This window comes from Peromyscus californicus, unplaced genomic scaffold (genome assembly GCF_007827085.1).
Source record: "Peromyscus californicus insignis strain IS unplaced genomic scaffold, ASM782708v3 Scaffold_10__1_contigs__length_136768540, whole genome shotgun sequence".
NCBI lineage: Eukaryota > Metazoa > Chordata > Mammalia > Rodentia > Cricetidae > Peromyscus > Peromyscus californicus.
In genome coordinates, this window is record NW_026294391.1 from 17,754,723 (window position 1) to 17,782,701 (window position 27,979).

Sequence of the window (27,979 nt, forward strand, 5' to 3'; positions counted from 1 at the left end):
AAAAACATGGATGGAAGACAGACTAGATGTCCATCCGAAAGATTCTAATTGAGATATTGGCTGAAAGCTCACGTAGAGTGACTAGAGACCTAAGTTTTTAACAACAGTCTCTGGATGTTGCCCAATCTACAGTGTGCAATCTGGGCCTCGAACACAGGAACACAGCAAAGGCTGAGGCGATGAGAGACGCTCTTGTCTCTGTGAGTTTGCTTCTCAGAAATACCTGTTTCGTAATGCCTGCCTCCTGTCCTTAGCTCCCAATGACCCTCTCCACCCACATGCACGAAGTGTGATGTTGTCTGGCCTCTCTCTCCTTGCCTCAACATATTTCTCTCTGCGGCTGAATCTTCCTTTCCCTGTCCTCAGCTCAGTATTCTGGAATCTGTAGTTGGGCTGTTTGTAGCTCCGTGGTAGAGTACTTGCGTAACAGGTACAGGACCTTGGGGTTTGGTTCTATCACCGAAAAAAAAAAATCTGCCCCTTTTGTTGTCTGTCCTGTAATTTTATCTTTCTCCAAATGAACTGTGTCCTCCTGGGAAGTATGGACCTTTTATTATTTCTCTGTGTACCCGGTAGAACCTGGCAGCTAGGAATCGGTTTCACTTACACTTGAAAGCTTTACTGAGAAAGGGGCTCAGTTTCTATCTTTGCCCGGTCTTCCTCTGGTGCAGCTGGCTGCATGCCAAATGGTCAGCTAGAGAGCGGGGTGAAGGAAGGGGTGGTGAGAGCAGGCAGGTGCCACTAGGTTCTTTCTACCAACGCAACGCTCGCTCCTCAGCCCGAGTCCACGACTTTTCCCTTTCCGAGGTCCCGACGCAGCAGGCCACGCCCTGTCCTCCCCCCTCCCCTCCCCTCCCCTCCCCTCCCCCCACTACACACCCCGCGTGCCGCTGCTCCCCGCGCCAGTAGGCGGCTCTGTGCCGGCCAATCAGCGAGCGCCTGTGCAAAAGAGACTGAAAGCCCTCCTCCGGTGGCGAGACCGGTGCAAGATGGCTGCGGCGTGTCGGAGCGTGAAGGTAGACTGCTCTGTGCCTCTAACGTTTGTTTTTGCGCAGGCTAGGACTGCACGGGCAGGAACTAGAGAGGAGAGATCGGTGCCTGGGGAAAAGGGTCCTGCTTCTCCGGGCCTGGTTTTCTGGCGATCCGGTTCAGCGTTCAACTGCATATGTGTGTGAGGGGCCGCAGGGAAACACGCCTGGGATGAGACACGCCCCCCCCCCACCCCGGCCCCCCCAACCCCCCACCCCGGCCCCCCCCAACCCCGGTCTCAGCGGTGAGGAGAGGAAGCACCTTTGGGTCATTGACTGTCCCTGCTTCTTCGCAGAATTCAGGAACTGGCAAGTGAAAGGGTGGGGGTGGTTTGGACAGTAGCAGTTTACCTTGTACCTCTTCACAGGGCCTGGTGGCACTAATAACTGGAGGAGCCTCGGGCCTTGGCCTGGCTACGGCCGAAAGACTGGTGGGACAAGGGGCCACAGCTGTGCTTCTGGACTTACCTAACTCGGGGGGTGAGGCCCAAGCCAAGAAGTTAGGAGAGAGCTGCATGTTTGCCCCAGCCAACGTGAGTCACGACTCTACCACAGTGTGCATGAGGAAACTGGGGCGGGGGGGCTTCTCCCATAAAAGTGGTGTCTGGGGTCGGTCCGGTAAAAGTACTTGCATCTGTAACAACCTGAGTTTGATCCCCAGGACCTACATGGTATAAGGAAAGAACCGACTCTGACCTCCACACGAGTGCCCTGGCACAAACATGCTTGCACATACATACAAATAAATGTACGGTGGTGAATCCATCACCCGTCAGCTTTTTGACCTGAGTCCTTGAGCACATGAGGGCACCTGCAATAAGAACTCTAAAGCAGGAGCTCAGCATAATGGCGATGAGGACTGGACACACCAGAATTTCCTGGAGGAGATATGAACAGTTGGAAATGCCTATCTGCCCAGTGATTATATATTTACAGAGTTGAAAAACCTGAACTCCACAGGAAGGGATTTTTTTTAAAAAAGGCTAGTTCATGTTCCTGTGAGTAATTCTCAAAACAGGGTTATATCAGAATATAGCTCAGTGGTAGAGTTCTTGCCTAGCATGTGTGAGACCCCCTCAGTTTAATTGTCAAAGAAAAAAAGCAAAACAAGGTTGTATGGTGCCCTGATCCATAGCAGCTGAGAATTACCAGGGGCACATGAATCCAAAGAGTAGAGATTTGAAAAATACTTTGCAGTACTTTTCTGTAGTATCCACCGTTTTCCTTTCACTCTCTTCACTTGTTTTAGCACAACTCTCTCTTGGCTTCCCTTTTGCTCACACAATTCTGCTCCCATTCAAGGACTGGGTTTGCCCTCCTCTCTAGGTTTAGTGGTGTGTGTATGCCAGGAAATGAATACCTTTCCTTCATGTCTCCCTTTCAAGGTGACCTCTGAGAAGGATGTCCAAGCAGCTTTGACTCTAGCAAAAGAAAAGTTTGGCCGCATAGATGTGGCTGTCAACTGTGCAGGTATTGCAGTGGCCATTAAGACATACAACCAAAAGAAGAACCAGGTGCATACCTTGGAAGACTTCCAGCGGGTTCTCAATGTAAGGCCTTGGTAGCTCCCCAAGGGTAGGAATAAGAAATGTCTGGCTGTGGGTACTCAGCTTTTAAGCAAACAAAAAGCGACCTCTGCCTTAGATCCCACATCATGGTTCTACCCACCCTCCAGGTGAATCTCATAGGCACTTTCAATGTGATCCGCTTGGTTGCTGGGGCGATGGGTCAGAATGAACCAGACCAGGGAGGCCAACGTGGAGTTATCATTAACACTGCCAGTGTGGCTGCCTTTGAGGGCCAGGTATGTAGATGGAGGCAAAGTTCTTATTGGAATGACTTGTGGGGGCTTTCCCACCTAGGATCCCCACTCTTTTTTCCAGGTTGGACAAGCTGCATACTCTGCATCCAAAGGGGGCATAGTGGGCATGACACTGCCCATTGCTCGCGATCTGGCTCCCATAGGCATCCGTGTGATGACAATTGCTCCAGGTAGACATTTCTTTCTCTCTCTTGCCATCCCTAGAGTTGGGTGGGATCTGTAGACAGATGAGAGGAGGTGTCCACTACCTAAATATCAGCAGCTTAGCACTACAGTGAGGAAGAACCAAGCGACTATGAGAACAGAAATGAACCTTTGATTTTGGTGCTTTCGTCTAGGCTTGTTTGCCACCCCACTGCTTACCACCCTTCCGGAGAAAGTGCGCAACTTCTTGGCCAGCCAGGTGCCCTTCCCCAGCCGACTAGGTGACCCTGCTGAATACGCTCATGCGGTCCAGGCCATAATTGAGAACCCATTCTTGAATGGAGAAGTCATCCGGCTGGATGGGGCCATTCGAATGCAGCCTTAAAGGGTGAAGGCAAGAAAAACACCAACTTCTCTCCAGCTTGAAGGAAAGCTAACAGCCATTTTGTAACTCTGCTCCAGTCACCCTCTGTGCCTAATAAATTCTCAAACGTACAGGGTGTGAGCAGTCTTATGTATGAGGGGAACTGGCATGGGGAAGAAAGTGAAGGCTCTGAGGCTGGATACATAAGAACCACCCCAGTGTGGAGTGGGAAAGGCGGTGTCTCACACTTGTATACTGTAACAACACATGGTTCATTATAGTGAATAACTTTATTACCTAGGGTAGAAAGTGGAGTTTGGGGCTTAGTTCCCTCCTTCTGAGGAGAGATTAGAGATAGGGGTATGTAGCATTTTCTTGACGACTCCTAGCCACCTGTGAGATTGACAGGCGAGAAGGGAGGTGGTCATCCAGGCTTCAGCGGCTGCTGGTGTTGAACTGCAGGTAGTACTGAGCGGTCGGTTGATTGGTGTAGATGACTGAATTCAGGTAATTTTGCCTGTGAGAATTCAAAGGCCACAGGTGATGTTCTCTCCCTCTCCCTGGTCCTTGTCATTCCTCCCCACCCGCCCCCGCCTTCCTCCCCATTGCTATAGTCTAGAACTCACTGGGCTGCTTGTTCCCTAGCCAACTCCCTGTTGAAGGAGCCTAGCCCCCGTCGAAATTCCGCACACAACTGCCTCTCCTGTTCTTCCAGCTCCAGGGCTGCTTCAGCCAAGCGGACGGTTTGGCGTCCCCACTCAGCTTCCAGGGACTTTTCCACTCTGCGCTGTTCCTTTTTCTCTTGTCGTTGTGTTTCCTGGGTTTTCCTGATGGCGGCTCGCTGCTCTGCAGTCATGCCCTTCCAGCAATAGGGCAGGACCCGGTGAGGAGCCTGGGGGCGCTGGGCAGCCTGGGGATTCTCGGTCAGTAGATCACTGGTGACTTGTTTCTTGATCTCCTTGAGTTTGGCCCCCTGTTGCTGCTGCTGTTCACGGCGCTGCTGCAGGGCCTTCTTAGTTGCCTGGTGGTAGTGTAAGCATTTGGGGGCCTAGCCTTAAGAAACTTACTTGAAGGAGTAGGAAAAAATAGAGCCCTACTAATCTCAGAGAGAAGGGAGAGACATAGCATGAATTTTTAATGACCCTAAGGGTATGATGGAGGGGGATAGAATGGCCAGGGAATTTCTCTGCACTTAGTCTGAGGGGTCAGGGATGAAAAGTCAATCCCTGTTCTTAAGTCACCCTGTATTTGGAGGTAGGGAGAGAGGTGACTTATGCTTTAATAGGATCTTAAGTGAAAGGGGTAGTCCTTGGGGCAATGAGAATGCTTACCCTGGTTGAAATGGGGTGTGAGGTTTGTGGCTAAGGTTCCCCAGGACTTGGTTCGAGACTTGGGGTGGGCTTAGTGCACTGGCTAGTTCAGGACATACCTGGGCTTTGTTAGCATTAGCCATAGCAGTCCTCATGGCTGCGCGACAGGACTCCTCCAGCCTGGCTAGTTCAGCTGCTCTTGTGTTCACGGCGAGGCGCAGCTGGTCACTAAGCAAAGCTACACAGAAAATATGGCCAGGGTATTGCACTTGCCTCTTCTAGGCCCCATTCCTGGTTTACTCATTAGCTATTTGTTTGACATACTTTATATTTGTTGCACAGATCTGAGTGTCAAAGTTACACCGATATGGAAGGAGTTACTCTTTGGGGTTGGGGTAGCCAAAGCACAGCATTGGATAACAATGTAGTGCTGTCATGTTTGAACTGTGAGGCCTTAAGTAATTTCATCTCTCTAGCCTCAGTCTCAAAGTTATTTGTTGGGTTCTAAGGATATCACAGAATTAGCTCCTGTCTCAGAGAACTCCCTGCCTAGTCCAGTGTGGTGGTGTATGCCTATAATTCCAGCACTTGGGAGACAGAGGCAGGAAGATCAGAACTTTAAGGTCATTCCTGGCTATATAGCAAGTTCAAAGCCAGTGTGTGTTCCATGAGACCCTGTCTCAAGTAGAACTGTAAAATGCTTCCCCCAGGTAAATGCCAAGAAATCATGATGGCTGGGTACAGTGTCAGTTGCTGAAGGAGGTTAGGGAAGTTAGGGCTTGTACAGACTAATCTTTCTGCCTCAGCTGGATGGGTAACTACCTCCTCACATAGTGCTATCCCCAGACCAGGTGAGCTCCCGGCGAGGCTACTTACCTGCACGCACCTCCTCGTCTCTGGCTGCCTGCTGTTCCTGTAGCTGTCTCTCCAAGTTGTATCTGAACTGTTCTTGCTGCATTTTCAGGCGTGAGGCCCTTTCCAGGTCCTCTCCATGGAAGTACTGCATGCTGGCTGGGCCAAAGTACGTGCCACTGTCATAATAAGGGACTGGAAACTCTTGGAGTTGTTTTGGATCCCAGAAGTCACATTCTTGTCCATTCCTGAATTGCTGCCTTTGCTCCCGAAAATCCTGTACTTTCTTGGACAACCGACATGCCCGTTCTGCCTCTTCCTTCTCTAACATCTGTGCTACCAGATCATAGTGCGCATGCTTGGTACCTAGGAGTGATTGACAGGGACATGAAGACACATCAGAGGCCTGGCCTCTGCTCCTCATCTGGCTTATCACTCCCAGAACCTCAGGCTCTTTTCAGAGGCAGAATTGCCCAACTTCAGCCTATTCTCTCTAGTTCTACCTTTGTTTTGTCCCAGCCTTGAGTGTTTACCATAAGCCATATCTTTGCTTTGCTCCATTGCTTCCCGAAGCTTTCGTTCCTTCACCTGGTAGTTCAGGGCATCCACATCCACCTGGATCTCAAAGAAAGAAGCTAAATTAGAGTAGAGTCTCAGCATGGTACATTGAATGCTCTAACAGATGCTATTTAGAAATTACCCCCTTTAAATCCCCCCCAAAAGCTCTTCAGGACCTACTGGATAAAGTTCTAACCCCTGAACAAAGCTTGTAAACAACTCTATGGTCTAGCTGCTGCTTTTGCCTTTATCTCTTTGTGCCCCCTTTCCCTGCCGCCGCCGCCGCCTCTCACATTAGTCTTAGGAACTGTACTTTCAGTTCTCTGCACATCTTAAGCTGCTTCGAACCCACAGCCTTTGCTCTGTTTCCTCCCCTTGGAAAGCCTTTCTTTCTTCCTTTACCCAAACTTCAGTTTACCCTTCAAGACTTGTTCAGGAAGGTTCTACCCCATAATCTAGGATCCACTGTCCACACTGTATTGACACTGGTCTCTATTATCTTCTCCACTAGGCTGTACGCTGTTTCAGGGTAGAAGCTAGGCCTTAGCTATCATTGTATCCCCCACTGTCCAGCATAGTGCTTGGTATAGGGCAGGTCCCAGGGAAATTCTTGCAACCAGGATCTCAGACCACTCAAACTTCTGTTTGCCTATGGTCAAGTAGTATGCTCTGATTTTTTTTTTTTTTTTTGTTTTTCGAGACAGGGTTTCTCTGTGTAGCTTTGCGCCTTTCCTGGATCTCGCTCTGTAGACCAGGCTGGCCTTGAACTCACAAAGATCCGCCTGGCTCTGCCTCCCGAGTGCTGGGATTAAAGGCGTGCGCCACCACCGCCCGGCTCTGATTTTTTCCCAATGCTTTATTTGGTCTCGTTTTACAGAGGAGGACAAGATAGGTTATGTATCCTAAATCACATATGTGATAGTAGACCTGGCTTTGAACACAAGTATGGTGTCTTTTCTAGATCATTAGGCTGCATCTGTTCTCTGTCCATCCACTCAGCAGTCCTTTTTATTAAAGCAATCAATATATTCTCTTTTATTATAATTCACTTAAAACATTTAAAAATAGTACAAAGGGGTATACAGTGTAGTGAAGAGTAAACATCCCTTTCCGTCTCTATCCCTCAGCTTCGTTCACGGTTGTGAAGGTTAATATTGTCAACATGGTCTGGTAAGATGGTTCAGTGGGTAAGGTTCAGGCTTGAGAGAGTTTGATACCAGAGAGCCACATGGAGGAAGGAGAGGGCCGACTCCTGCAAGTTATCTTGGGACCCCCACATTCACACTGTAGCATGCATAGCACCACATGCCCCCTCCCAAGTAAAAATACATAAGATGTTGTCAGCTTGATAGCATCTAGAATCACTTAGGAGAGAAACCTTTAGACATGTCTATGAGGAAGTTTCTAGATTGGATTATTTTAAGTGGGGAAACCTGTCTTAACTGTGGGCCATACCATGGACTAGGGTCCTGGACTGAATAAAAAGGAGAAAGTGAACTGAATCCTGCTTCCTAACTGTGGGTACAAAGTGACCACCACTTCCTGCTCCTTCCCCCCAATAACGGGCTATATACTCAAACTGAGCCCAAACCCTTTCTTCCTTGTTTGGCAGGGATTTTGTCATAGTAACACGAAAAATAACTAATGCAACAGTATCATGTTTAGCCTTGCAGAAACCCCTTCAATATTATTTACACCCTTTTGTGGCTCCATGTTGTTTCTCAAGAACCAGCTACAGTCCAAGAGCTGACCAGAGAGGAGCCAGCCGTCACCCCATCGTCTGTCCCTGCACAACCCTGACTCTTCTTAAGCCTGCCCAGGTATATGAAGTTGGTTCCCCAGCTCCTTCCCTTCCAGTCCTAGGGCCTTCTTGAATCCAGAGGGGTTATAATGCACTGCTACATTCCTTTCTAGGCGTAAGAGGGAAGTAACCCCAGCTTTGTAAAGTGCTTTCCATTACCCACTCACCCCCATGACTCGGTTCCGCACATTGAAGAATCGGCATTGTCGTTCCCTTTCTCGATTTCTTCTAGCCTCAATGGCTGCTATCTCCTTGGGATCTGGTAGGAGGTCTAACTTATACATCTGGAGCAATGAGAGATGGAATGGCCCATTAATGCTGGCACTGTCCTCCACTATACCATACCTCTAGTTCTTCTTTATAACATCTTACCAACTATGATCTTGAGTTTACTTTCTGATGTTTCATATCTGTGTCCTCAATCTCTGCTATCACCACACTGTCACACTTCAGTCTAATGTCAGGCAATATTCCCAGAAACCTTGATGGTCTGTTTCTCCACTGTTGTCTTCTCTGCCCTGGCTACCATGGGGATTTTCCTGAAAGCAAGTCTGACCATTATACTCCTTAGCTTAAAGCTTTTGTGAAGCAGTCCCAGATGCGGAGAACAAGAGACTACAGAATTCTCAGCCCTAAAATGGGAAATCTATATCACATCCCCTCCTTCCAAGGTTCAGTGACCATTGTAGAAGGGATGGAAAGACTGTAAGAGTCAGAGGTGGTGGATGAATACAGGGAAACAGTATGCTCTGAACATAGCAGGGGCAGCTGCACATATGAACCCACAGAGATTTTGACAGCATGCACAAACCCTGCGCAAACTCAAGCCAGACCAAATCCCAGCATGCAGAAAGGAAGTGGGCACAAAGACCCACCCCTAGGGAAGTTGGCAACTGATAGCTGCTGGGAGAGGAGAGCCAAGTTTTCTTTAAGAGTGTAGAGCCCACTCTTTATTTTTGCTTTTCAAGATAGGGTTTCTCTGTGTGGCTCTGGCTGTCCTGGAACTCACTCTGTAGACCAGGCTGGCCTTGAACTCAGATCTGTCTGCCTCTGCCTCCCAAGTGCTGGGATTAAAGATGGGTGTCATCCAGGCAGATCTCTGTGAGTTTGAGGCTAACCTGGTTTACAAATCAAGTTCCAGGATAGCCAGGGCGGTTACACAAAGAAACTTTGTCTCTAAAAACAACAAACAAACAAACAAACAAAGGTATGTGCCAACCTTGATCTGCAAAGCCCTACTCTTAAGTTGACCACGTTACAGTAGAAGGCCGCACATCCAATAATGTATTGTCAGCACAAATTGGACATGATGGGTGAAAAAAAATGAAGAGCACAAAAGTTGGGTGGGCAGGGGAAGGGGGATAGATCTGGGAAGAGTTGAGGGAGGGGTGAATATGATCAAAACTATACAAATCCTCAACTAATAAAATTTTTGTAAGCAGCTTTAAAACAAATGTCTAAAAGATAAATTTATTCACTTATTTTACATTAATAAAACAAAGAGATAAGGTCTAACTCCCTTTGTTAGCACTCAAAAGGCCAGGGCAGGAAGATCGTGAGTTTGAGGCCAGTCTGGGCTACACAGCAAGAGACTGTCTCAAATATAAACAGGAAAACTTGAAAAATGTTATTCACGAATTCCTATATATACAGTATATAAATATTACAGAGAGAATAATAATAGATTCTGCAGTATGGGAAGTAGTTTGAAAAAAAACAAGGCATTTCAATGGAACCAGTAATCTGTATGTTGAGGGGTTTGTTTTCCAACAAGATTTCACTGTGTCACCCAGGCTGGCTTGAAGTTGTAATACTTCACCAGTCTTTCAAGTACTAAGATTACAATTACACCTACTTTAAGTTGGGGAGTTGGTTCATTGATTGCTATTTTGTCAGGCCTCCAAACTTACATATGGGCTATATATATTTTTCTTGTTTGTGTCAACTATTTCAGTTACAAAATGGTTATTGGAAGTTATAGCAATAGGAAGAGTTGGAGTACTTGAAGAAACGCCAGTGTTCCTGGCGCACTGTAACCAAGGGAGACAGTGGCATGAGACAAATGGAAAAGGTTGTAGGGACTGGTTCTTCAAAGCCTGTAGTAACGGGGCTGGGAGCGCGGCTCAGTCGGTAAAGTGCTTGTCTAGCATACAGGAAGCCCTGGGTACAACCCACAGTACCACATAAACCTGGATTGAGTAGTACATGCCTATAATCTCAGCACTTGGGGAGATGGAGACAGGAGGATCAGAAGTTCAAGGTCCTCTTCAAGTACAGAGTAAGAACCAGTTTCACAAAAGTGTCTCAAGGACTGGTGACAGGGCTGAATGGGTAATGATACTTGTCAACAAGCCTGATGGTCTGAGTTCGATGCCTGGACCCACATGGTAGAAAGAGAACCAACTCCTACAAGTTGTCCTCTGAGCTTCACATGTGCGTGCCCGTGTTCTCCTCCCCCCACTAAATAAAATAAATGTAACAAAGTTTGTTTTTAAACTGTCTCCAAAAAAGACCCTGGCATGAGTTTGGATCTCAGTGTAATGAGAAGCTAGTGGAGGATTTTAAGCCGGTAAGACAAGAGAATTTGATTTGTTTGCAACCCCCACCCCCACCCCCCACCACTTATGTGTCAAAACTGGGCCTTCCAAAATATGAAGGAACATGGACCAATTATCTGACTAGATAAGCAATAAAATAAAGGGGAAATTGTATTTCAGAAAAGCTGCTTGTCTGTGTGATGAGTGGGCAACAGAAAACAATATTGAGGAAGCTAGGCCAATGTGGAGACCACTGAAGTTAACCAAAAAGACAAGGATATTGGCTTTCAGTAGGGCTATTTTAAGAAGAGGGAGGGCTGGATAAATGGCTCATCATTAAAGGCTAGCCTCACACCTAAAAAGAAAAGGAGGGGGGGAAGGCTGGGTTAAAGAATGCTTCCAGGGCAGGGAGATGACTCAGTGGGTAGAGTGCTTGTGCAAGCCTGAGGACCCGAGTTCAAATCCCCAGCACCCTCATAAAAGCAAGGTTCAGTTTCTCCAAAAGGAAAGAAGCCCAATTACTATCTTAATTTTAGTTCAGTGAGACCCAGTTTGGACTTCTGCTTTTTTTTTTTGTTTGTTTGTTTTTTTGTTTTTCGAGACAGGGTTTCTCTGTGTAGCTTTGCGCCTTTCCTGGATCTCGCTCTGTAGCCCAGGCTGGTCGAACTCACAGAGATCCGCCTGCCTCTGCCTCCCGAGTGCTGGGATTAAAGGCGTGCGCCACCACCGCCCGGCGGACTTCTGCTTTTTAGAGCTGCATGAAAGTAAGTTTTTATTAGTTTATTAAGTTTGGGACGATTTGTTATAGCAGTAATATGAAACTAATGTAGCTTCTCAACCAATATTTATTGGAAGACAGAGACTTTATCTAAAGCCACCAGCCCTGTGTAACTATTGAGTAGTCAAGTGAGATACATTGGGTTAAGTAAAATATACTATTAAAATCACCATGGACCAATGAGATGCCTCAGTGGGTAAAAGTGCCTGCAACCAGGCCTTATGAGTTCTACCCTTGGATCCACATGGTAGGAGAGCACCTTTGTCCTACACGGTGAAAGAGAACTCACTCCTACAGGTTGTCCTCTGACTTACACACACACACACACACACACACACACACACACACACACACACACACACTAAACCTCACAAAACAGTAAGAGTTACAAAACAGTAATGGGGTGTGTGTGTGTGTGTGTGTGTGTGTGCTCGCGCACGATTATACCACAGTGCACTTGTGGAGGTGCTGAGCACAACTTGCACGAGCTGTCGTCTCTCTCCTTCCACCATGTGGGATCCAGAGATCAAACTCAGGTCAGGCCTGGCTGCATATGCCTTTACTTGATGAACCATCTCATCAGTTTATAATCACTGATTTTAATAGAAATTTTCTTTATTATTAATGAAGTTTCACATGTACTCAACCATTTACTTATTGCTTTGTGAAGTGCCCATTCATCTTGCATTCATTTTAGGGATTTTTTGCATTTAAAAATTTTATTTTTTGTGAATATATAAAACAAAATTATACATATTTGTGGGTTATTATGTTTCAATACATAATATGCTATGTAATGTTCAAACTAAGGTAAATCTACCTCCTTAAGCATTTATCATTTTTTTCAAAGACAGGGTTCTCTGTGTAGTCCTGTCTGTCCTGGAACTCTCTGTAGATCAGGCTGGCCTTGAACTCAAGAGATCTGCCTGCCTCTGCCTCCCCAGTGCTGCGATTAAACAAGTGCTTCCTAACCACTGAGCCCTCCTCCAGCCCTCATTTCACATCCTAAGAGGGAATTTTGGTAAACTTATATTTAGTCACATTTACCCATCTTTTTCTTTGAATGAAGTGTTTGTAGTTATTTAAAAAAAAAATCTGTTGCAAGGTGTGATGGCTTACACTCTAATCCCAGCAGTTGGGAGGCTGAGGTAGGAGGACTGTTAAAAATTGGAGGCCAGTCTGAACTAAATAGTAAGTTCCAGGCCATCCTGGACTACAGAGGCCTGTTTCAAAAACAACCATCGTGGGTGTTCTCAGAAGAGATGAGTTATTTCATATCAATCTCTATGCCAAGGTATTTGTTAGGGAGGTCCCAGAGGCACCTAAGACATAGGGTACTGCTGTTCCTCCTGGTTTGTTCACCAAAACTAAATGGTAAGAGCCTACTGCTAAAGATATCAAACAGTTTAGCTGCTGGGCATGGAGAAATCAATCTGGACCAACAAAGAAATGTCCTCCATGCTGGCTAGCTTTCACAGTTCCAGAAGGTGCTACCAGGCCACTAGGGTAGAAAAGACATTTTACCCAGCAGTGAACCCTGCATGCTACAATGCCAACCTTCCAGGTAAGATATGCCCACTGGTGTAATACTGGCATGACTTAATGAGGGTAACCAACCACTTGGATTAGATTTGAGACCTGGTCCATAAGAGGGAATTCATGCCTAGTACTGTAAAGCTAGTCAGAAGTCCATGTCTGAAAGCTAGTCAGAAGTCCATGTCTGAAAGCTAGTCAGAAGTCCATGTCTGAAAGCTAGTCAGAAGTCCATGTCTGAAAGCTAGTCAGAAGTCCATGTCTGGGGAGGTCATAGGAAGTACCTATGGGGAGTACTCTGAGGAGTAGGGAAGAACCTACTACTACTGTTCTGCTAATTGCCTTCTAAATGTATAAATACAAATATATTTATATTCATAGATTAGTGCTGCTCTCAATTGTGGTCAGAGAAGCTTCTTTTTGCTGTAGGCAAGTTTCTGCAGAGACTCATAACTGCTCGAACTGTTGAGAATAAGTGGCTGTTGAGTGCTTAGTCCCAAATGAGATGTCTACCACCACTACTCCAAAGTGCAGGGAACACTGTGTTAGAAGAAGTGGGAAGAATGTAAAGACCCAGAGGAGGGAGGGGTACCATGAGGTGCTGTCTTTTAGACACGACAGGGCCGTGCACTCAGGAATTCACAGCAGCTGAGGTTACCTGGAGGAGACCTGTACAAGAGCAAGCTAGTAAACCTTCCAGCATGGGTGGGTGAAGAGCTCATGAGGCTCCATCCCTAGTTGAAGGGCTATTAGAAGTTGATGCCTGCTGAGGAAGAGTCAATTTTCTTGCCGATCCATATCATGCACATGTGGGCAGTACTAATTGGACTCAGTGAGTTACAAAGCAGGCGATGTGATGGGAGTTTAGAGGACAGAGGCTAGAGTGGGGATGGATATGATCCATATTTATTGGTACATTTACAAAAGTATTCTCCATAGTGAGTTTCAGGACAGCCAGGGCAATGTAGAGACCCTGCCTCCCCCATAAAAAATATTAAAACCAACGAACCAAATAGCAACAAAAAAACCCACCTAAAACAAAATCTCTATTCTAAATTCATAAAGATATTCTACAATTTCTAAAGTTTTGCGTTTATCATTTGTTTTTAATCCACTTGGAACTGCATTTTGCATATATTTAGAAATAGTTACAGTTTAATTTTCTCCCAAGCTCCCATCTCATCTTTGAAAATTAAACAGTAATTTCTCTAAAAATTATGAGATTGCCTTTGGTTATTTTATTCCCCTTTGTTGACTGTGACTGTTTTCCCAACACAGCTTCATTTTTGACTTCCATATCAGATTCTATCAACTGAGCTTTCTCACTTTCCTAGACTCTTTAGGATTCTTCCCAGCTTTTAGACATTTAAAAAGTTACAGGAATAGGACTGGAGAGACAGCTTGGTGGTTAAGAACACATCCTGATCCTCCAGAATACCAGAGTTCTCTCAGTACCCATCAGGTGGTTCACAACCACCTGTAACTCCAGCTCCAAGGGATCGAATGCCCTGTGTCCGTGGCATACATATATATATACACACACAAATAAAAACAAATCTTAAAATAGTTACAGAGCTGCGTGGTGGGGACACATGCCTTTTATCTCAGCACTCAGGAAGCTAAGGCACGTGGATTTCTGAGTTCAAGGTCAGCCTGGTCTACAGAGTGAGTTTCAGGGCAGCCAGAGCTACACTGAGAAACCTTATCTGGAAAAAAAAAAGTTACAGGAATAGCTGTGGAAACCACTATCTGAAAATGGCACTAACCCCAGCCTATAAATTCAAACTGTTGCCGTACTATAAAGTCTGGGCTCCTAAGAGCATGACTTAGTAATGAGCAGATATAAGGTAATAGAATGTGGATGAAAGGATGAAGAAAATAGATTGAGAAACGAATGGAGGAGGGCAAGGCATAAAGAAGAGAGAGAAGGGAAACAGAGAAGCCAATGAGGGAGGTAGACAAGCAGAGGAGAGTGAAGAGAAAGATGGGGATAAAGGGGGAAGGTGTCAGAGCCATATGATGGGATTGGGGAGAAACAGATATAGCAAGGAGAAAGGGAAAAAGGACAAAGCTGGAGCACTGGCTTAAGGACGTGGCCCCCTGGTGTTCACACAAGATACCTTTCTCAGTACACAATTCCAATTCTGAAGCTCCTAAGTGGACTGGGTCCAAGTTGGCTCTAGGATTTACAACAGCAGTCTTGGAATTCTGCTTGGAGAAATAAGAGAGAGGCAGGAGATAGGGGTGGTATCTCAGAATACAACTTTCCCCAACTTGTATCTCCGTTGTCTAGGAGTCTAGGAGTTCCCTCATCCTCCTTTACATTCCAATCTCACCTCACCTAAGTCCTCTCTAAGATCGTCCTTCTAGTTCAAACTGCCCACCCTTCCGAGGGTGCCTTCCAGTTCTCGACTGAGCCCTTTGCTGGAGCCCCCAGACCAGCTAGACTACAAATCACAGCAGAGTGCCCGCCTCCCACTCGCCCTGGGGAGCCGGGAGGGTATAACCTTGCTGTGACTTCTGACTTGTCTCAGCAAGCGTGGGCTCAGGCCCCCGCCTGCTTTCTGATTCTCCCAGAAAGCGAGAGTCCTCCTCAGCACTAACGCTTCTGCAGCTTTGTGCGTTACCGCTTCGACGGTTGCGGTGCAACTACAAAGGGGGGCGGGGTCCAAAGTGCCGGCACAAACTCAAGCCGGGCGACCAATCAACAGAGGCTCTATTTCAGGCGGAAGTGACTGCAGCCCTGGCACCGGCAGCCGGAAATCCTGATTGGCTTGTACTTTTTATCGCGAGGTTTACCGTACACCCGGTTTACGCCGCGTTATTTCCCGCGCGGGCTAACCTCGGGTCCCAGGACTAAGGCGCCGGCTTTTCTACGGTAGCGGTGCTGCCATGGGTTTCCTGAAACTGATTGAGATCGAGAACTTTAAATCGTACAAGGGTCGACAGATTATCGGACCATTTCAGAGGTTCACCGCCATCATTGGACCCAATGGCTCTGGTGAGATAAATCCGGTTGCGGCCCTTCGGGCGTCCCGGTCCGGCACCCCCTGTTTGTCTGCAGAGTAGTACAACCTTACCCCATGCACCCTGAGACGTTGTGAACCCTAAAATGTCCCTTGCACCTCTTGGGGGGATTCCACTTGAACGCGCTCCCCTTTCCGCCGTTCGCTTAACTCGAGCCGCTTCCTAAATGTCAGTTGGCTGAATTTTGTGCAGCTCCCTCTCTGGCCGTAGTAGTGTGGGCCGAGCTACGTGTTGCCCTTCCCACAACCCCTCCCGCCAAAAGAGGCGTTCCTAGAACTTGCGACCTATTGTTTGGCCGGTGGCTCCTTTCTGTCTGTTATTGTTCCACCTTCCTGGTCTTAAATTTGATACCTGTGGGAAATTTTGGGAATGTTGTCTCTGTCCAGTCCCCAGTAGTATACTTTCTGCTTTAGCCAGCCTCCTTCCGCCCCGGCGCTTCTCATAGGAATGCTCCAGTTTCCTTTTTCCTCTTCAGCTATGGCACTTTGGAATCTTAGACCCAGCGCTCCGCTCAGCAGAGTGGGATTCCGACCCTCGCCCCCTACACACCTAAGAGATTGTTGCCGCGATTTGCCCCTTTCCTATCAGGAAGCTGTAATGAGCTTGAACTTGATCGCTTGCCAAATTTGTTGAATGTTTCGGGGTTTATCAGTTAAGTTTATGCGGAAAATAAGCCAAGTTGGTGATCGCAGGAAACTTAGAGGAGAAAGAAGATAAAGTACAAAATATGATAATATTTAGGCCGTTATAAATGCTCTGTAGAAAAGGAGTTAAGTTAAACCGCGCGGTGGTGGCGCATGTCTTTAATCCCAGCACTCTGGAGGCAGAGGCAGGCGGATTTCTGTGAGTTAGTGGCCAGTGTGAGTTCCAGGACAGCCAGGGCTGTTACACAGAGAAACCCTGTCTCGAAAAACCAAGAAAGAAAAAGAAAACAGAAAGAAAAGAACCACTGGCCTAGAGGGCTAATGCTTTGAGTCACTAAGTTTCTTAGGGTTTTGGTGTTGTGTAAAATTCATTGCTCTTGCCGCGGGCGGTGGTGGCGCATGCCTATAATCCCAGCACTCGGGAGGCAGAGGCAGGCGGATCTCTGTGAGTTCGAGGCCAGCCTGGTCTACAGAGCGAGATCCAGGAAAGGCGCAAAGCTACACAGAGAAACCCTGTCTCGAAAAACCAAAAAAAAAAAAATTAAATAAAATAAAAAATTCATTGCCCTCAGCATTGTTAGAATTATAATCTAGCTGTTTTGAAAAGGCCCTTGGCCTGAGTCCTTACCCTCTTTAGTCTTTTTTTTTTTTTGAGAAAATATCTTATGGCTTCAAACTCTGAATCCTCTTGTCTCCACACCCGCCTTCTGCCTCTCCATATCCTCCAGAGCTTGGTTTTGTGAAGACTTCCTTGACCCTTGGCTCCCACTTTGTAAATTGCTCTTTCTCTCTGGCACACAGACTTTATTTTCTGTCACAAATTTATAGTGCCTGTCTTCGTATCTTCATCACTAGTGTATGAGTGTCCTCAAGAAGCCATTTCTTGAGATGTTTTGTTAGTGTTCGCGCTGCACATTAGAAAAATGTCTACAACATTAAAGAATTGTTAGTAAGAGTCTTGAAAATCGGGCGGTGGTGGCGCACGCCTTTAATCCCAGCACTCGGGAGGCAGAGCCAGGCGGATCTCTGTGAGTTCGAGGCCAGCCTGGACTACCAAGTGAGTTCCAGGAAAGGTGCAAAGCTACACAGAGAAACCCTGTCTCGAGAAAAAAAAAAAAAAAAAGAGTCTTGAAAATCGAGGAAGAAGCTGAAAGGTTGGAAATTGGTGCTTGAAAGACTGAATTCCAATTTATGTTATGTGCTAGTTCTGCTGCATCTGGCTAGACAGTTGAATCTAGATTGTAGAACAATAAACCTGCCATTTATTTATTTGTTTATGCAAGGCAGGGTTTCTCTTTGTAGTACTGGCTGTCCTAGAATTTGATCTGTAGACCATGCTGGCCTCAAACTCAGGTCTGCCTGCTTCTGCCTCCCAAGTGCTGGGGCTAAAGGCATGTGCTACCACTGTCTGGCAGATCTGTCATTTATTGAACACCAAGTTGATCTTGGTTTTGTTGTTGTTCATTTGTTGAGATAGGATCTCGTATTCCAAACTGATCTCAAACTCTGTTTAGTTCAAGCATGACCTTCTGGTCTTCCTCCATCTCCAGAGTGCTGGAATTACAGGTATGCACTTCCACCTGGTTTAATACAGTGTTCGGGTTTGAACTGAAGGCCTTGTACATGGTAGATAAGCACAAACTCAGCTGTGTCACATCCCCAGCCTTACAAGGTTCATTTTTTAAGGTCTTTAACAAACAAGTAACAGAATGAAGGACGATGAGCAAGGATCTAGAAGCTGGATGATGTAGGGAGATTGTTTTATCACCTTGTCAGTTGAAGTAAAGAACTCACTGACACGTTTAACTTGAGGAATGACTAGGTTTCTTCCTCTTTAAAGTAGAGAAAATGCTTTATTTCCTAAGACTTTTGGATAAGCTAAATTGGGTAATTAATGTGAGCATGAATCACAGAGTTGCATGAATCATGTGTTGTAGTATTTTTAAGAAAATAGCTGATTATGCATTGGTATTTTAACAAGCACTAAAAAAGAGTCCAGGATGCTGTCAGACAAAAAGATAAGGCTGCGGAGATGGCTCAGTCTGTAAAGTGCTTGCCACCCAAGCATCAAGATGGAGTTTGGATTCTCAGCACCCACTTAGAAAGCTGGGTGTGGTGCTATATACCCAATAACCTAACACTGGGGAGGTGGAGACTGGAGGATTGCTGGCCAGCTAATAGAGCTCGGTTGGTGAGCTTCCAGTCCAAGAAAGATACTGTTTCAAAAAAAAAATAAGGTGAACAGTTATTAAAAAAAAAAAAAAGACACCCACCATCAACCTCTAATTTCCCCATGCATGCACATACACACAAATTGGATATTTGAAAGAAGCTGAGTGTGTTAAAAATAGTATACTAATGATATAATTTTGGTAACATAAATTTTAAAAGTTTGAGAACCTGGTACTTGCTAGGTGTGATGGCACACACCAATAATCTCAGTACTTGTGTGGTTAAGGCAAGAAGATTGCTGTGAGTTCCAGGTCAACCTGGGCTGCATAGTGAAGACCAGGGCTGCAGAGCAGAACCCTGTATCAAAAATCAAAAGCTTGGTACTGGTTTTGCTACCCAAGTTTGTTTTGTTAAGGCTTTCTCTTTCTCCCTTGTTTGATCAAGAGACTGGACTGAATGATTTCAAAATGTACAAGAGTTTTCCAAGTATGTGATTCAGTGGTACATATCTGAGCAGACCCAGAAGCATACCAAGTTTCCACTCTTTAATGATTTTAGGAATTTTTTTTTTTTTTTGGTTTTTCGAGACAGGGTTTCTCTGTGTAGTTTTGGTGCCTGTCCTGGATCTTGCTCTGTAGACCAGGCTGGCCTCAAACTCACAGAGATCCGCCTGGCTCTGCCTCCCAAGTGCTGGGATTTTTAAAATGACATTTATTGTGTGTGTGTTTGTATCAGAGGTTGATATTAGTGTCTTTTTTTTTTTTTGACAACTCCACCTTGTTTATTTCTTTATTTCAAGACAAGGTTTATCTGTTTAACAGTCCTGGCTGTCTTGGAACTCTACTCTGTAGACACTTACCTCTGCCTCCTGTGTGCTGGGATTAAAGGTGAGCGCCACCACCATCTGGCAGCTCCAGCTTATTTTTTGAGACAGGAGCTCTCATTGGCCTGATCTTTACCAACTGTGCTGTATTACCTGGACAGCAAGCCCAAAGTATCCTCCTGTCTCCACTTTCTCAATGTTAGATTATGGGAATACACTGTGGTGATATTTTATTTGTACACCCCAATAAAGCTTATCTGAAGATCAGAGGACAAAGCCATCCACTATATTAAACATAGAAGTCTGGCAGTAGTAGCACATGCCCTTAATCCTAGCATTCGGGAGGCTGTGAGTTCAAGGCCACACTGGGAACAGAGCCAGGCATGGTGGCATATGCCTTTAATCCCAGCAGAAGGTCTGGAGGTCTGTACAGACAGACAGGAAGTGATGTGGCTGGGCAGAGAGAGGAAGTAAGATGGCAGGACATAGAAAGGCATATAGGCATGGGTATACAGGAAGTAGCTCTCTCTGGAGGCTGAGGAGTTGGTAAGGTGAGGTTGGCTGTGGCTTGTCCTATTCCTCCGATCTCTCAGTTTTCACCCCATTTATCTGGGTCCAGTTGTTTTTTTGTAAGACCATTTAGCAATTTGTCTTACAATACACCACCACACCTAGCTTTTTAAGTGGATGCTAAGAGCCCACACTCAAGTCCTTATGCGTGTGTGGCAAGCTTGGTGCATGTGTGAAGGTCAGAGGATAACTTGGCAGGAGTCAGTTCTCTCTTTCCTCTATATGCATCCTGGGGATCAAAATCAGGTTACCAGGTTTGGTATTAGTTATTGGTTATTAGACCAGTGCCTTAATCTGCCAAGCCATCTCACCAGCCTGTTCATAGGTTTTCTTTTTCTTTCTTTCTTTTCTTTTTCTTTTTCTTTTCTTTTTTTTTCTTGAGACAGGGTTTCTCTGTATAACAGCTCTGGCTGTCCTGGAACTCACTTTGTACACCAGGCTGGCCTCGAACTCACAGAGACCCACTTGCCTCTGTCTTCCAAGTGGTAGGATTAAAGGTGTGCCCCACCACCGCCCGGCTTCATAGGTTTTCTTATTCCTTCGCTTCTTCCCGAGTTTTGTATTATGAACATTGGCAAACATGTATGTGCTAGCAAGAGTCAGTCTCTCCTCTCTCTTTCCTTCTCTCTGTCTTTCTCTTCTCTCTCCCTCTCAAACATTTGAAATTAAATTTGAAAATAAATTGAAGACTTAATAACATTTCACCTTTAAGTGCTTCAGCATTCATATAAAAATCATAATCCTGTCTTACTACTATTTCATTATTACAACAAAAGAAATTTTTTTGTGTCATTATTTATTTAGTTTTTCTTTATGCTTCAAGCTTCTATAGTTGCTCAGTTTATCTAATATATATTCAAGCTTCTCTAATTGCTTCCCAAAATGTCCATGTTTCTTTTTTTTGAAACTAGAGTCTAATCTTAATTCATGCTCTCAAGTGGGGTGGGGTGTCACACACTTGTAATCCTAGCATGTGGGAAGCTGAGGCAAGAAGCTTGTGATTATGAAGCCAACCTGGACTATGTAGATATTTTTATCCTAAAATAAAATAAAATGAAAGATTAACGTATAGTAACATCCATGTTCTATTTGCATATATCTCAGTAATGGCCTGTATTCCAGGATGGTTCTCTTAACCCCTTTCATTTTAGACATTGCCTTTATTTAGTAACGGGGATGGAACCCAGGGCCTTGTGTGTACTAGCAAAGCCCTACTTCTTAGTTATACTCCTGGTACAGATAGTGAGTTTTCTAAAAGAACAGGCCATTTGTATTGTGGAACATCCCACAGTCTTGTTTTGTTTTAACTCATAAAGCTAAGGGTTTTTCAAGACAAGGTTCTCTGTGTAGCCCTGGCTGTCCTGGAACTTGCTTTGTAGACCAGGCTGGCCATGAACTCAGGGATCTGCTTGCTTCTGCCTCCTGAGTGCTGGGATTAAAGGCGGGTGCCACCACAGACAGGATCCAGCCTTGAACTCTTAACCCTTAATTTTTCTGCTTTAGTCCCCTGAGTGCTGGGTTAGGGTTAGAGGCATGCTACTACCCTGTTTTCCTTTCAGTCTTTCTAGTCTTTGGGGGGTTGTTTTGATTTGTTGATGATATGGCTTGAGACAAGGTCTTACTGTGTTGGAGTCCAAGCTCCAGCTTGAATAAAGGCTATTTGCTTTTACATATGGATTTGGTGTCTCCATCATGGTCTTTGAGGGATCCTCGCCATCTGGCATATTAGCTACTGTAAGTAATAACTGCAAAGGAACTATTTTTCCTAAGTCATTGATCCAGTTTTCTGACAACAGTTTATTTTCTGTTTTTCATTAGTCTGACATTAGAAAATAAAATAGAAAAGAACACATGCTATTCTCAAATGTCCTTTATTTCTTTTCCTCGTCCCATCTTCCCTATGTTCCCTCTTCTGCTCTGTCCCCTTCTCTCTTAGGTAAGTCAAATCTCATGGATGCCATCAGCTTTGTGCTTGGTGAGAAAACCAGCAACTTGCGGGTAAAGACTCTGCGGGACCTGATACATGGAGCTCCTGTGGGCAAGCCAGCTGCTAACCGAGCCTTTGTGAGCATGGTCTACTCTGAGGAGGGTGCAGAAGACCGCACTTTTGCCCGTGTCATTGTAGGTGGGTAAGGCTGATCAGAAGACTCTTGGAGTCCAAGGAAGCAGATAGACTTGTTCCTAGGATAGGAAGACAGACTACCTGACCCTTGCTAACTCATTCATTGTCTTGTAGGGGGCTCTTCTGAGTACAAGATCAACAACAAAGTTGTCCAGCTACATGAATACAGTGAAGAGTTAGAGAAGTTGGGCATTCTCATCAAAGCTCGGAACTTCCTTGTCTTCCAGGTTGGCTTTTTTTTTTTTAAGACAGGGTCTCACTGTGTAATCCTGGCTTCTCTGGAACTCACTATGTAGACTAAGCAGGCCTTGAACTAAAAAAGATCTGCCCACCTTTGCTTTCTGAGTAATAGGATTAAAGGCATGTACCACCATGCTTAGTAAATTACTTTTATTTTTTTATCCTTAAAAAATTTTATTTGAAGATTTTATATGCTGTATTTGCATCATTTCCACATTCCCTTTCTCCCTTCCAACTCTTTTATTTAACCACCTCCTCTGGAATTTATGACCTCTTCTATGTATATAGATGAGATTTTTTTTTAAAGATTTTTCTTTTATATGTATGGGTATTTTGCTTGTATGTGTATATGTGCACCACGTGTAGTGTGTCTGGTGCCCACAGGCCAGAAGGCAGCATCAGACCCTCTGGAAGTGCAGTTACAGATGACTGTAAGCCACCATGTAGGTGGTGGGAACTAAACCAGAGTCCTCTGCAGGAGTAGCAAGTACTCTTAACCATGAGCCATTTCCCCAGCCCCTATATTTGTTTTATTTGTTTACACACACACCTCTACTGAGTCAGGTTAGTATTTGCCGTTATTTGTATGTTTTTAGGGCTGAGGTCTTGCTCCTGTGGGGATGGTTGGGCAATGGGGTAAATGGTGTGCCCTCTTAGCAACTATCAGGGTTTGAAATTTCCCCCATCCATATTGTTGTGTCCATTGATACAGTCTTCACAGGTCTTGGGCTGACAACCATATTGTTAAGAGTTCTTGGGAACACCATCTTTGTCGTGTCAGGAAGAAACTATCATGCAGCAGTCATCCTGGCCCTGAGGCTCCTATAATCTTTCTGCCCTGTCTCCTGAGATGTTCGCTGAACCGCTGTGTGGGGGCTGTGTTACAGATGATACATTTGAGCCTGGGCACCATGTGGTCACTTACTTTCTGCATTTTGACCAGTTGTGGATCTCTCTAATTGTTGGAAAACAAAAAGAAGCTTCTTTGATGTAAAACTTACACTTATCTGTGGGCATATGGAGGAGTATTTGAAGGCAGCTGGAAACTCTGTTACTTTAATAATGTGACAGTAGTGATAGTAATTGGTTCTCCTCTTTGGGCTTTTCTTTCTTTCTTTTTTTTTTAAAGACAGGATCTCACTGTGTAGCCCTGGCTGGCCTCCTAAGTCCAGAGATTAAAGGCATGTGCCACCATACCCAGACTGTGGCCATTTAAAAAATATTTTCATTTTATGTGTATGAGTGTTTTGCTTGCATGTATGTGTGTGCACAGTGTGTGCACTGTCCACGGAAACCAGAAGAGTGTGTTGGATCCCCTGGAACTAGAGTTATAGATAGTTGTGAGCTGCCATGTAGGTGCTGGGAACTGAACCTGGATCCTCTAGAAGGAAGAGCCACTAGTGCTGTTAATTGTTGAGCCACCTATTCAGCCCCCTTTGGATATTTTTAAATCATTATTGACTATTTGCTTTGGCCTTTTCTGTCCCAACTAGGTCTGCTCCAAGTTCATGTGTCTCCCCTAGACTAATGTAGCACATTCTTTAGTGGGCTTTTTAATTCCATTCTGGCCTCTTTCAGTTTCCCCCCTCAGCTGGGTTAGTCTAATAGGGACACAAGTCTTTTTGCTCTGTCTTTCTGTAAAGCAGTTCAGTGATTCCTTCTTGTCTTAGGATGGTTGTTCTTAAATTGTAGTTCCTAGACCAGCAGTATCAGCACCACTTGGGAATATGTTACAAATGCACATTCTTAGGCTCCATTCCAGATAGATGAGCTGAAGAGACTCTGTGGTAGGGCACAGTCTATGTTATACTAAGCTCGAGGTTATTGTGAAGCTAGCTAGTTTGGGAACAGTTGAGTTAGGATGAGAAAACAAACTTCCAAGCCTGTTGTTCAGAAAGCACTATCATTTGATTCTTTCTTTCCTACCTTAGTAGCCTTGTCTTCCAATAGTCTTTTCCTCAGTTTTGTACTCTAGCCTAATTAAACCACTTGTAGTTCTCAGATTCATTTTCTCTTTTGGTGTGCGGGTCTTTGTGTGTTCATTTTCCTGTATGTCAAATTGTGGAATAACCTTTTCTTTAGCGTGTGTGTGTGTGTGTGCGTGTGCGTGTGCGTGTGCGTGTGCGTGCGCGCGCGTGCAGGATTAAACCCAGTGTCTCTCATGCTATCTCCAGCCTGCTCGCTTTTCTCCAGCCTATCTCCTCTTTTCTTGGTTAGTTTTCCTATATATTCCAAAGTCAGCCTAGATGTCATCTGTGTAAGGCCTTCCTTCCCAAATAGAATTCCCTTCTGAAGTTTTTTGCCTCTCAAGCTTGAGTTTTCTAGGCTGCTTTAGTCATTGCACATAAAATACCACTATGTTACCTTTGTGTTTGTCTCTTTGTGTTCAAAGGGAGAGAATATGCCATTAAAGCCCAGTATGGCTGACCTGGTGGTGCAGGCCCATACTCCCACCTAAAGCAAGAAGATTTTAAGTTCAAGATTTACCTGGGCTACAGAGGAAGTTCAAAGCCAGCCTAGACAACTTAGTGAGACCCTGTTTTACAGTAAGAAAAGTAAACAAAGGGCAGGGAATAAAGCTCAGTGGTGGAGTACATACACACCTTTAATGCTCAGTACTTACTTTGCCTCCACCCTCAAAAGCCTTGCAATGTGGCAATAGTTAGGGAGAGGAGGGTTGATAAACTTTTGAAGCGGGCAGGGTGAGTTGAGCTAGCAGAGGTTTAAATGGTTTAAATGGGGTAGTGTTTTGACCTTATCAGGGCGCAGTGGAGTCTATTGCCATGAAGAACCCCAAGGAGAGGACAGCTCTATTTGAAGAAATTAGCCGCTCTGGGGAACTAGCACAAGAGTATGACAAGCGGAAGAAAGAAATGGTGAAGGCTGAAGAGGACACGCAGTTTAATTACCACCGCAAGAAAAATATCGCAGCTGAACGCAAGGAGGCCAAACAAGAAAAAGAAGAGGTTGGTGGCTGACTGCCTCTGAGATCTAAAGGACCAAGCTAAAGGCAGTGCCTTACTGATACGCCCCATCCCCACCCCTGTTTGCTAGGCGGACCGCTACCAGCGCCTGAAGGATGAGGTGGTGCGAGCACAGGTACAGTTGCAGCTCTTTAAGCTTTACCATAACGAAGTGGAGATTGAGAAGCTCAACAAGGAACTGGCTGCTAAGAACAAGGAGATTGAGAAGGACAAGAAGCGGATGGACAAGGTAGAGGATGAGCTGAAGGAGAAGAAGAAAGAGCTGGGCAAAATGATGCGGGAACAGCAGCAGATTGAGAAGGAGATCAAGTAAGAGGCACGCCCAGGCCTGTAGCTTGTAGGAAACTAAACAGCTGTGCTATTCTCTTTGGATCCTCTGAGCTCAGAGTCTACTGTGTGTACTAATTGGTTTTTCTTCCCTTTGACCAGGCACATTTCTTGACTTTCAATGAATACAGTAGAAGATTAAGAACTCAGGCTTAGGGCAGTAAGGTAGATCAGCCTTGATACAGCTCATTGGGTAAAGGTGCTTGAGGCCAAGTCTAGTAACCTGAGTTAAATCCCTGGGATCCGTATGGTGGAGGAGAGAACTGCATCCCACGAGTTGTCCTCTCATCTCTGCATGTGGGCATGTGGTAGCACACATGTGCCCACATATACACTAATGTGTGTGCATGCATGCTTGCTTGTGTGTGTGATACAAATAATTAAAAAAGAATAAAAGAACCAGGCTCTGGGTTAACAAGTTAGCAGGTAAGAGGAAGCAGTAGGAAGTACAGCTATTAGATGACCAAGAGGGCCATCCTAGAAGAGAAACACCGTATCTAGAATAGAAGCTTAAAGGACAGAGATGTGAAGTGATTAGATCAGACGAAGGCAATTCAGTAAACGGTATTTGTGGGGGGTTTTAATGAGAGACCTGTCTTAGCGTTGGCTTCAACCTTACGGGACAGTGAAATCTATTGCCATGAAGAACTCCAAAGATTTGCAAGGGTTGAAGCAGGGGCGGTATTTTTGTCTTTTGGGGTGGCTAGAATGCCAGGATGATGGTAGGTTCCAAGAAGTACTCAAACTGCACCCTCCTGATTTTTGTTTTGTTGTTGTTTTGTTTGTTTTTGAGGATCTCTAAGGCATTAGGCTTTTGTTCTTTAAGGTGTTTCCATGAGATTAGCTGGGAATACATAGTTGCCTCTTTTGGGATAAAAAGCCTGGGAACTTACCTTTTGCAGGACTAACTAACTGATTGTCTCTTTTCCCTCTGGCAAAAGGGAAAAGGACTCAGAGTTGAATCAGAAGCGGCCTCAGTACATCAAAGCCAAAGAGAATACCTCCCACAAAATCAAGAAGCTTGAAGCAGCCAAGAAGTCTCTGCAAAATGCTCAGAAGCATTACAAGAAACGTAAAGGTGACATGGATGAGCTGGAGAAGGAGATGTTGTCAGTGGAGAAGGCCCGACAGGAGTTCGAAGAACGGATGGAGGAAGAGAGTCAGAGTCAGGGCAGAGACTTGACCCTGGAGGAGAATCAGGTAAGTCTTGAAAGGGTTTCTGGTAAAAAGATTAGTGACTTAACATATGCTGACTTAGTAACCTGTCCTCTTTTGCTGTTCTTAACACAGGTCAAGAAATACCACCGACTGAAAGAAGAAGCTAGCAAGAGAGCAGCCACTTTGGCGCAGGAGCTGGAGAAGTTTAATAGAGACCAGAAAGCTGACCAGGACCGTCTAGATCTGGAAGAACGGAAGAAAGTAGAGACAGAGGTAGGCAAAATTAAAGGATGAGGCGTTGGGGTGGAACTCAGCAGCAGTGTGTGCTTAGCATATTTACCCTGAATTCAGTTCTCAGCATCAACAACAAGCAAAAAGATCAGGGGTGATAATCCCTAAATAAGGAAATAATGATAGTTTTAATAACAACAGAAGTTTATATCTGACAGGCAGCTACTGTGCGTTAAACACTATGCTTTACACATATTCACTTATTTAAGTTCTACACTTACGATGCCTTTAGGGGATAGTTACTATTATCCTCACTTTCCATATGAGGAAACTATATCACAGTGGTGAAGTAATCTGCTTAATAATAATAGTAATCCCATAATTGCTTAGCTGTAGGCTCAGGATATGAACCTGGGCAGGCTGGCTCTAAAGCTCACACTATTACCAACTATACTTCACTTACTGCCACTCTAGTATTACTAATGATAGGAAGTTCTTACGTTATCGCAAGAGCCTATAGTGGTCCAAGCATTCAGCTAAACACTTAGTTTAAATAATTCAAAGAACACTGTAGGCATTCACATTAATGCATACCCTGTATTAAGTACTTACTATGTGTTTTATGAAGTGGAAATTACCTACATCTTACAGCTGAGACAGCAAGGTCAGAGAGGTCTATGAAGCTTTACTTTGCTTGGGTTTGAGCCTTAGATTGCTGAGGAAACCTGGGCTGGGTGCAATACCTTTGAGAGATTTTTTTGGAAGCCCCATCCATCAGTAGACTGGACTTTGCATGTGTTTCTGCCTTTTGTTTTTAATTTATGAATTTATTTATTTTACATCCTGACCACAGTTCCCTCCTCTCCTCCCATTCACCCCCTACCTCCCCTCTGCCCTCCCTCCCAATTCACTCCTCCTCTGTTTCTGTTCAGAAAAGGGCAGGCCTCCCATGGA

General features: G+C 45.1%; 3 protein-coding genes across 6 annotated transcripts in view; 2 read left to right on the forward strand and 1 right to left on the reverse strand.

Moving 5' to 3' along the window:
• The first annotated feature begins 893 nt into the window (after window positions 1-893).
• Hsd17b10 (hydroxysteroid 17-beta dehydrogenase 10) lies at window positions 894-3,489 on the forward strand. The gene is made up of 6 exons (XM_052744587.1): window positions 894-1,016; window positions 1,397-1,561; window positions 2,414-2,578; window positions 2,704-2,832; window positions 2,912-3,020; window positions 3,189-3,489. The coding sequence occupies exons 1-6, from the start codon at window positions 990-992 to the stop codon at window positions 3,377-3,379; spliced, it is 786 nt and encodes a 261-aa protein (XP_052600547.1). The 5' UTR covers window positions 894-989; the 3' UTR covers window positions 3,380-3,489.
• Window positions 3,490-3,636: 147 nt separating this feature from the next.
• On the reverse strand, window positions 3,637-15,407 carry Ribc1 (RIB43A domain with coiled-coils 1). 2 transcript variants are annotated; one of them, XM_052760271.1, is made up of 8 exons: window positions 15,235-15,407; window positions 14,848-14,935; window positions 8,047-8,163; window positions 6,054-6,135; window positions 5,545-5,886; window positions 4,788-4,906; window positions 3,985-4,379; window positions 3,637-3,875 (listed from the first exon to the last, which is right to left on the reverse strand). In XM_052760271.1, exons 3-8 carry the CDS (start codon window positions 8,161-8,163, stop codon window positions 3,794-3,796), a joined length of 1,137 nt encoding a protein of 378 aa, XP_052616231.1. In that variant the 5' UTR covers window positions 14,848-14,935; window positions 15,235-15,407; the 3' UTR covers window positions 3,637-3,793. The 2 variants fall into 2 exon arrangements, with proteins under 2 accessions (XP_052616231.1, XP_052616284.1); XM_052760324.1 differs by lacking the exon at window positions 14,848-14,935.
• A 110-nt stretch (window positions 15,408-15,517) lies between these two features.
• The window catches only part of Smc1a (structural maintenance of chromosomes 1A), a 45,998-nt gene continuing 33,536 nt past the window's right edge, over window positions 15,518-27,979 (forward strand). For 2 of the 3 annotated variants that reach the window (XM_052760109.1, XM_052760213.1), the window contains exons 1-7: window positions 15,518-15,728; window positions 21,900-22,088; window positions 22,200-22,312; window positions 25,088-25,291; window positions 25,380-25,618; window positions 26,578-26,836; window positions 26,927-27,067. In XM_052760109.1, the coding sequence (XP_052616069.1) occupies window positions 15,620-15,728; window positions 21,900-22,088; window positions 22,200-22,312; window positions 25,088-25,291; window positions 25,380-25,618; window positions 26,578-26,836; window positions 26,927-27,067 (1,254 nt within the window). In that variant the 5' untranslated portion in view covers window positions 15,518-15,619. Of the gene's footprint in view, window positions 15,729-17,912; window positions 17,965-21,899; window positions 22,089-22,199; window positions 22,313-25,087; window positions 25,292-25,379; window positions 25,619-26,577; window positions 26,837-26,926; window positions 27,068-27,979 lie in introns of all 3 variants that reach the window. The other variant, XM_052760154.1, reaches the window with a different exon arrangement.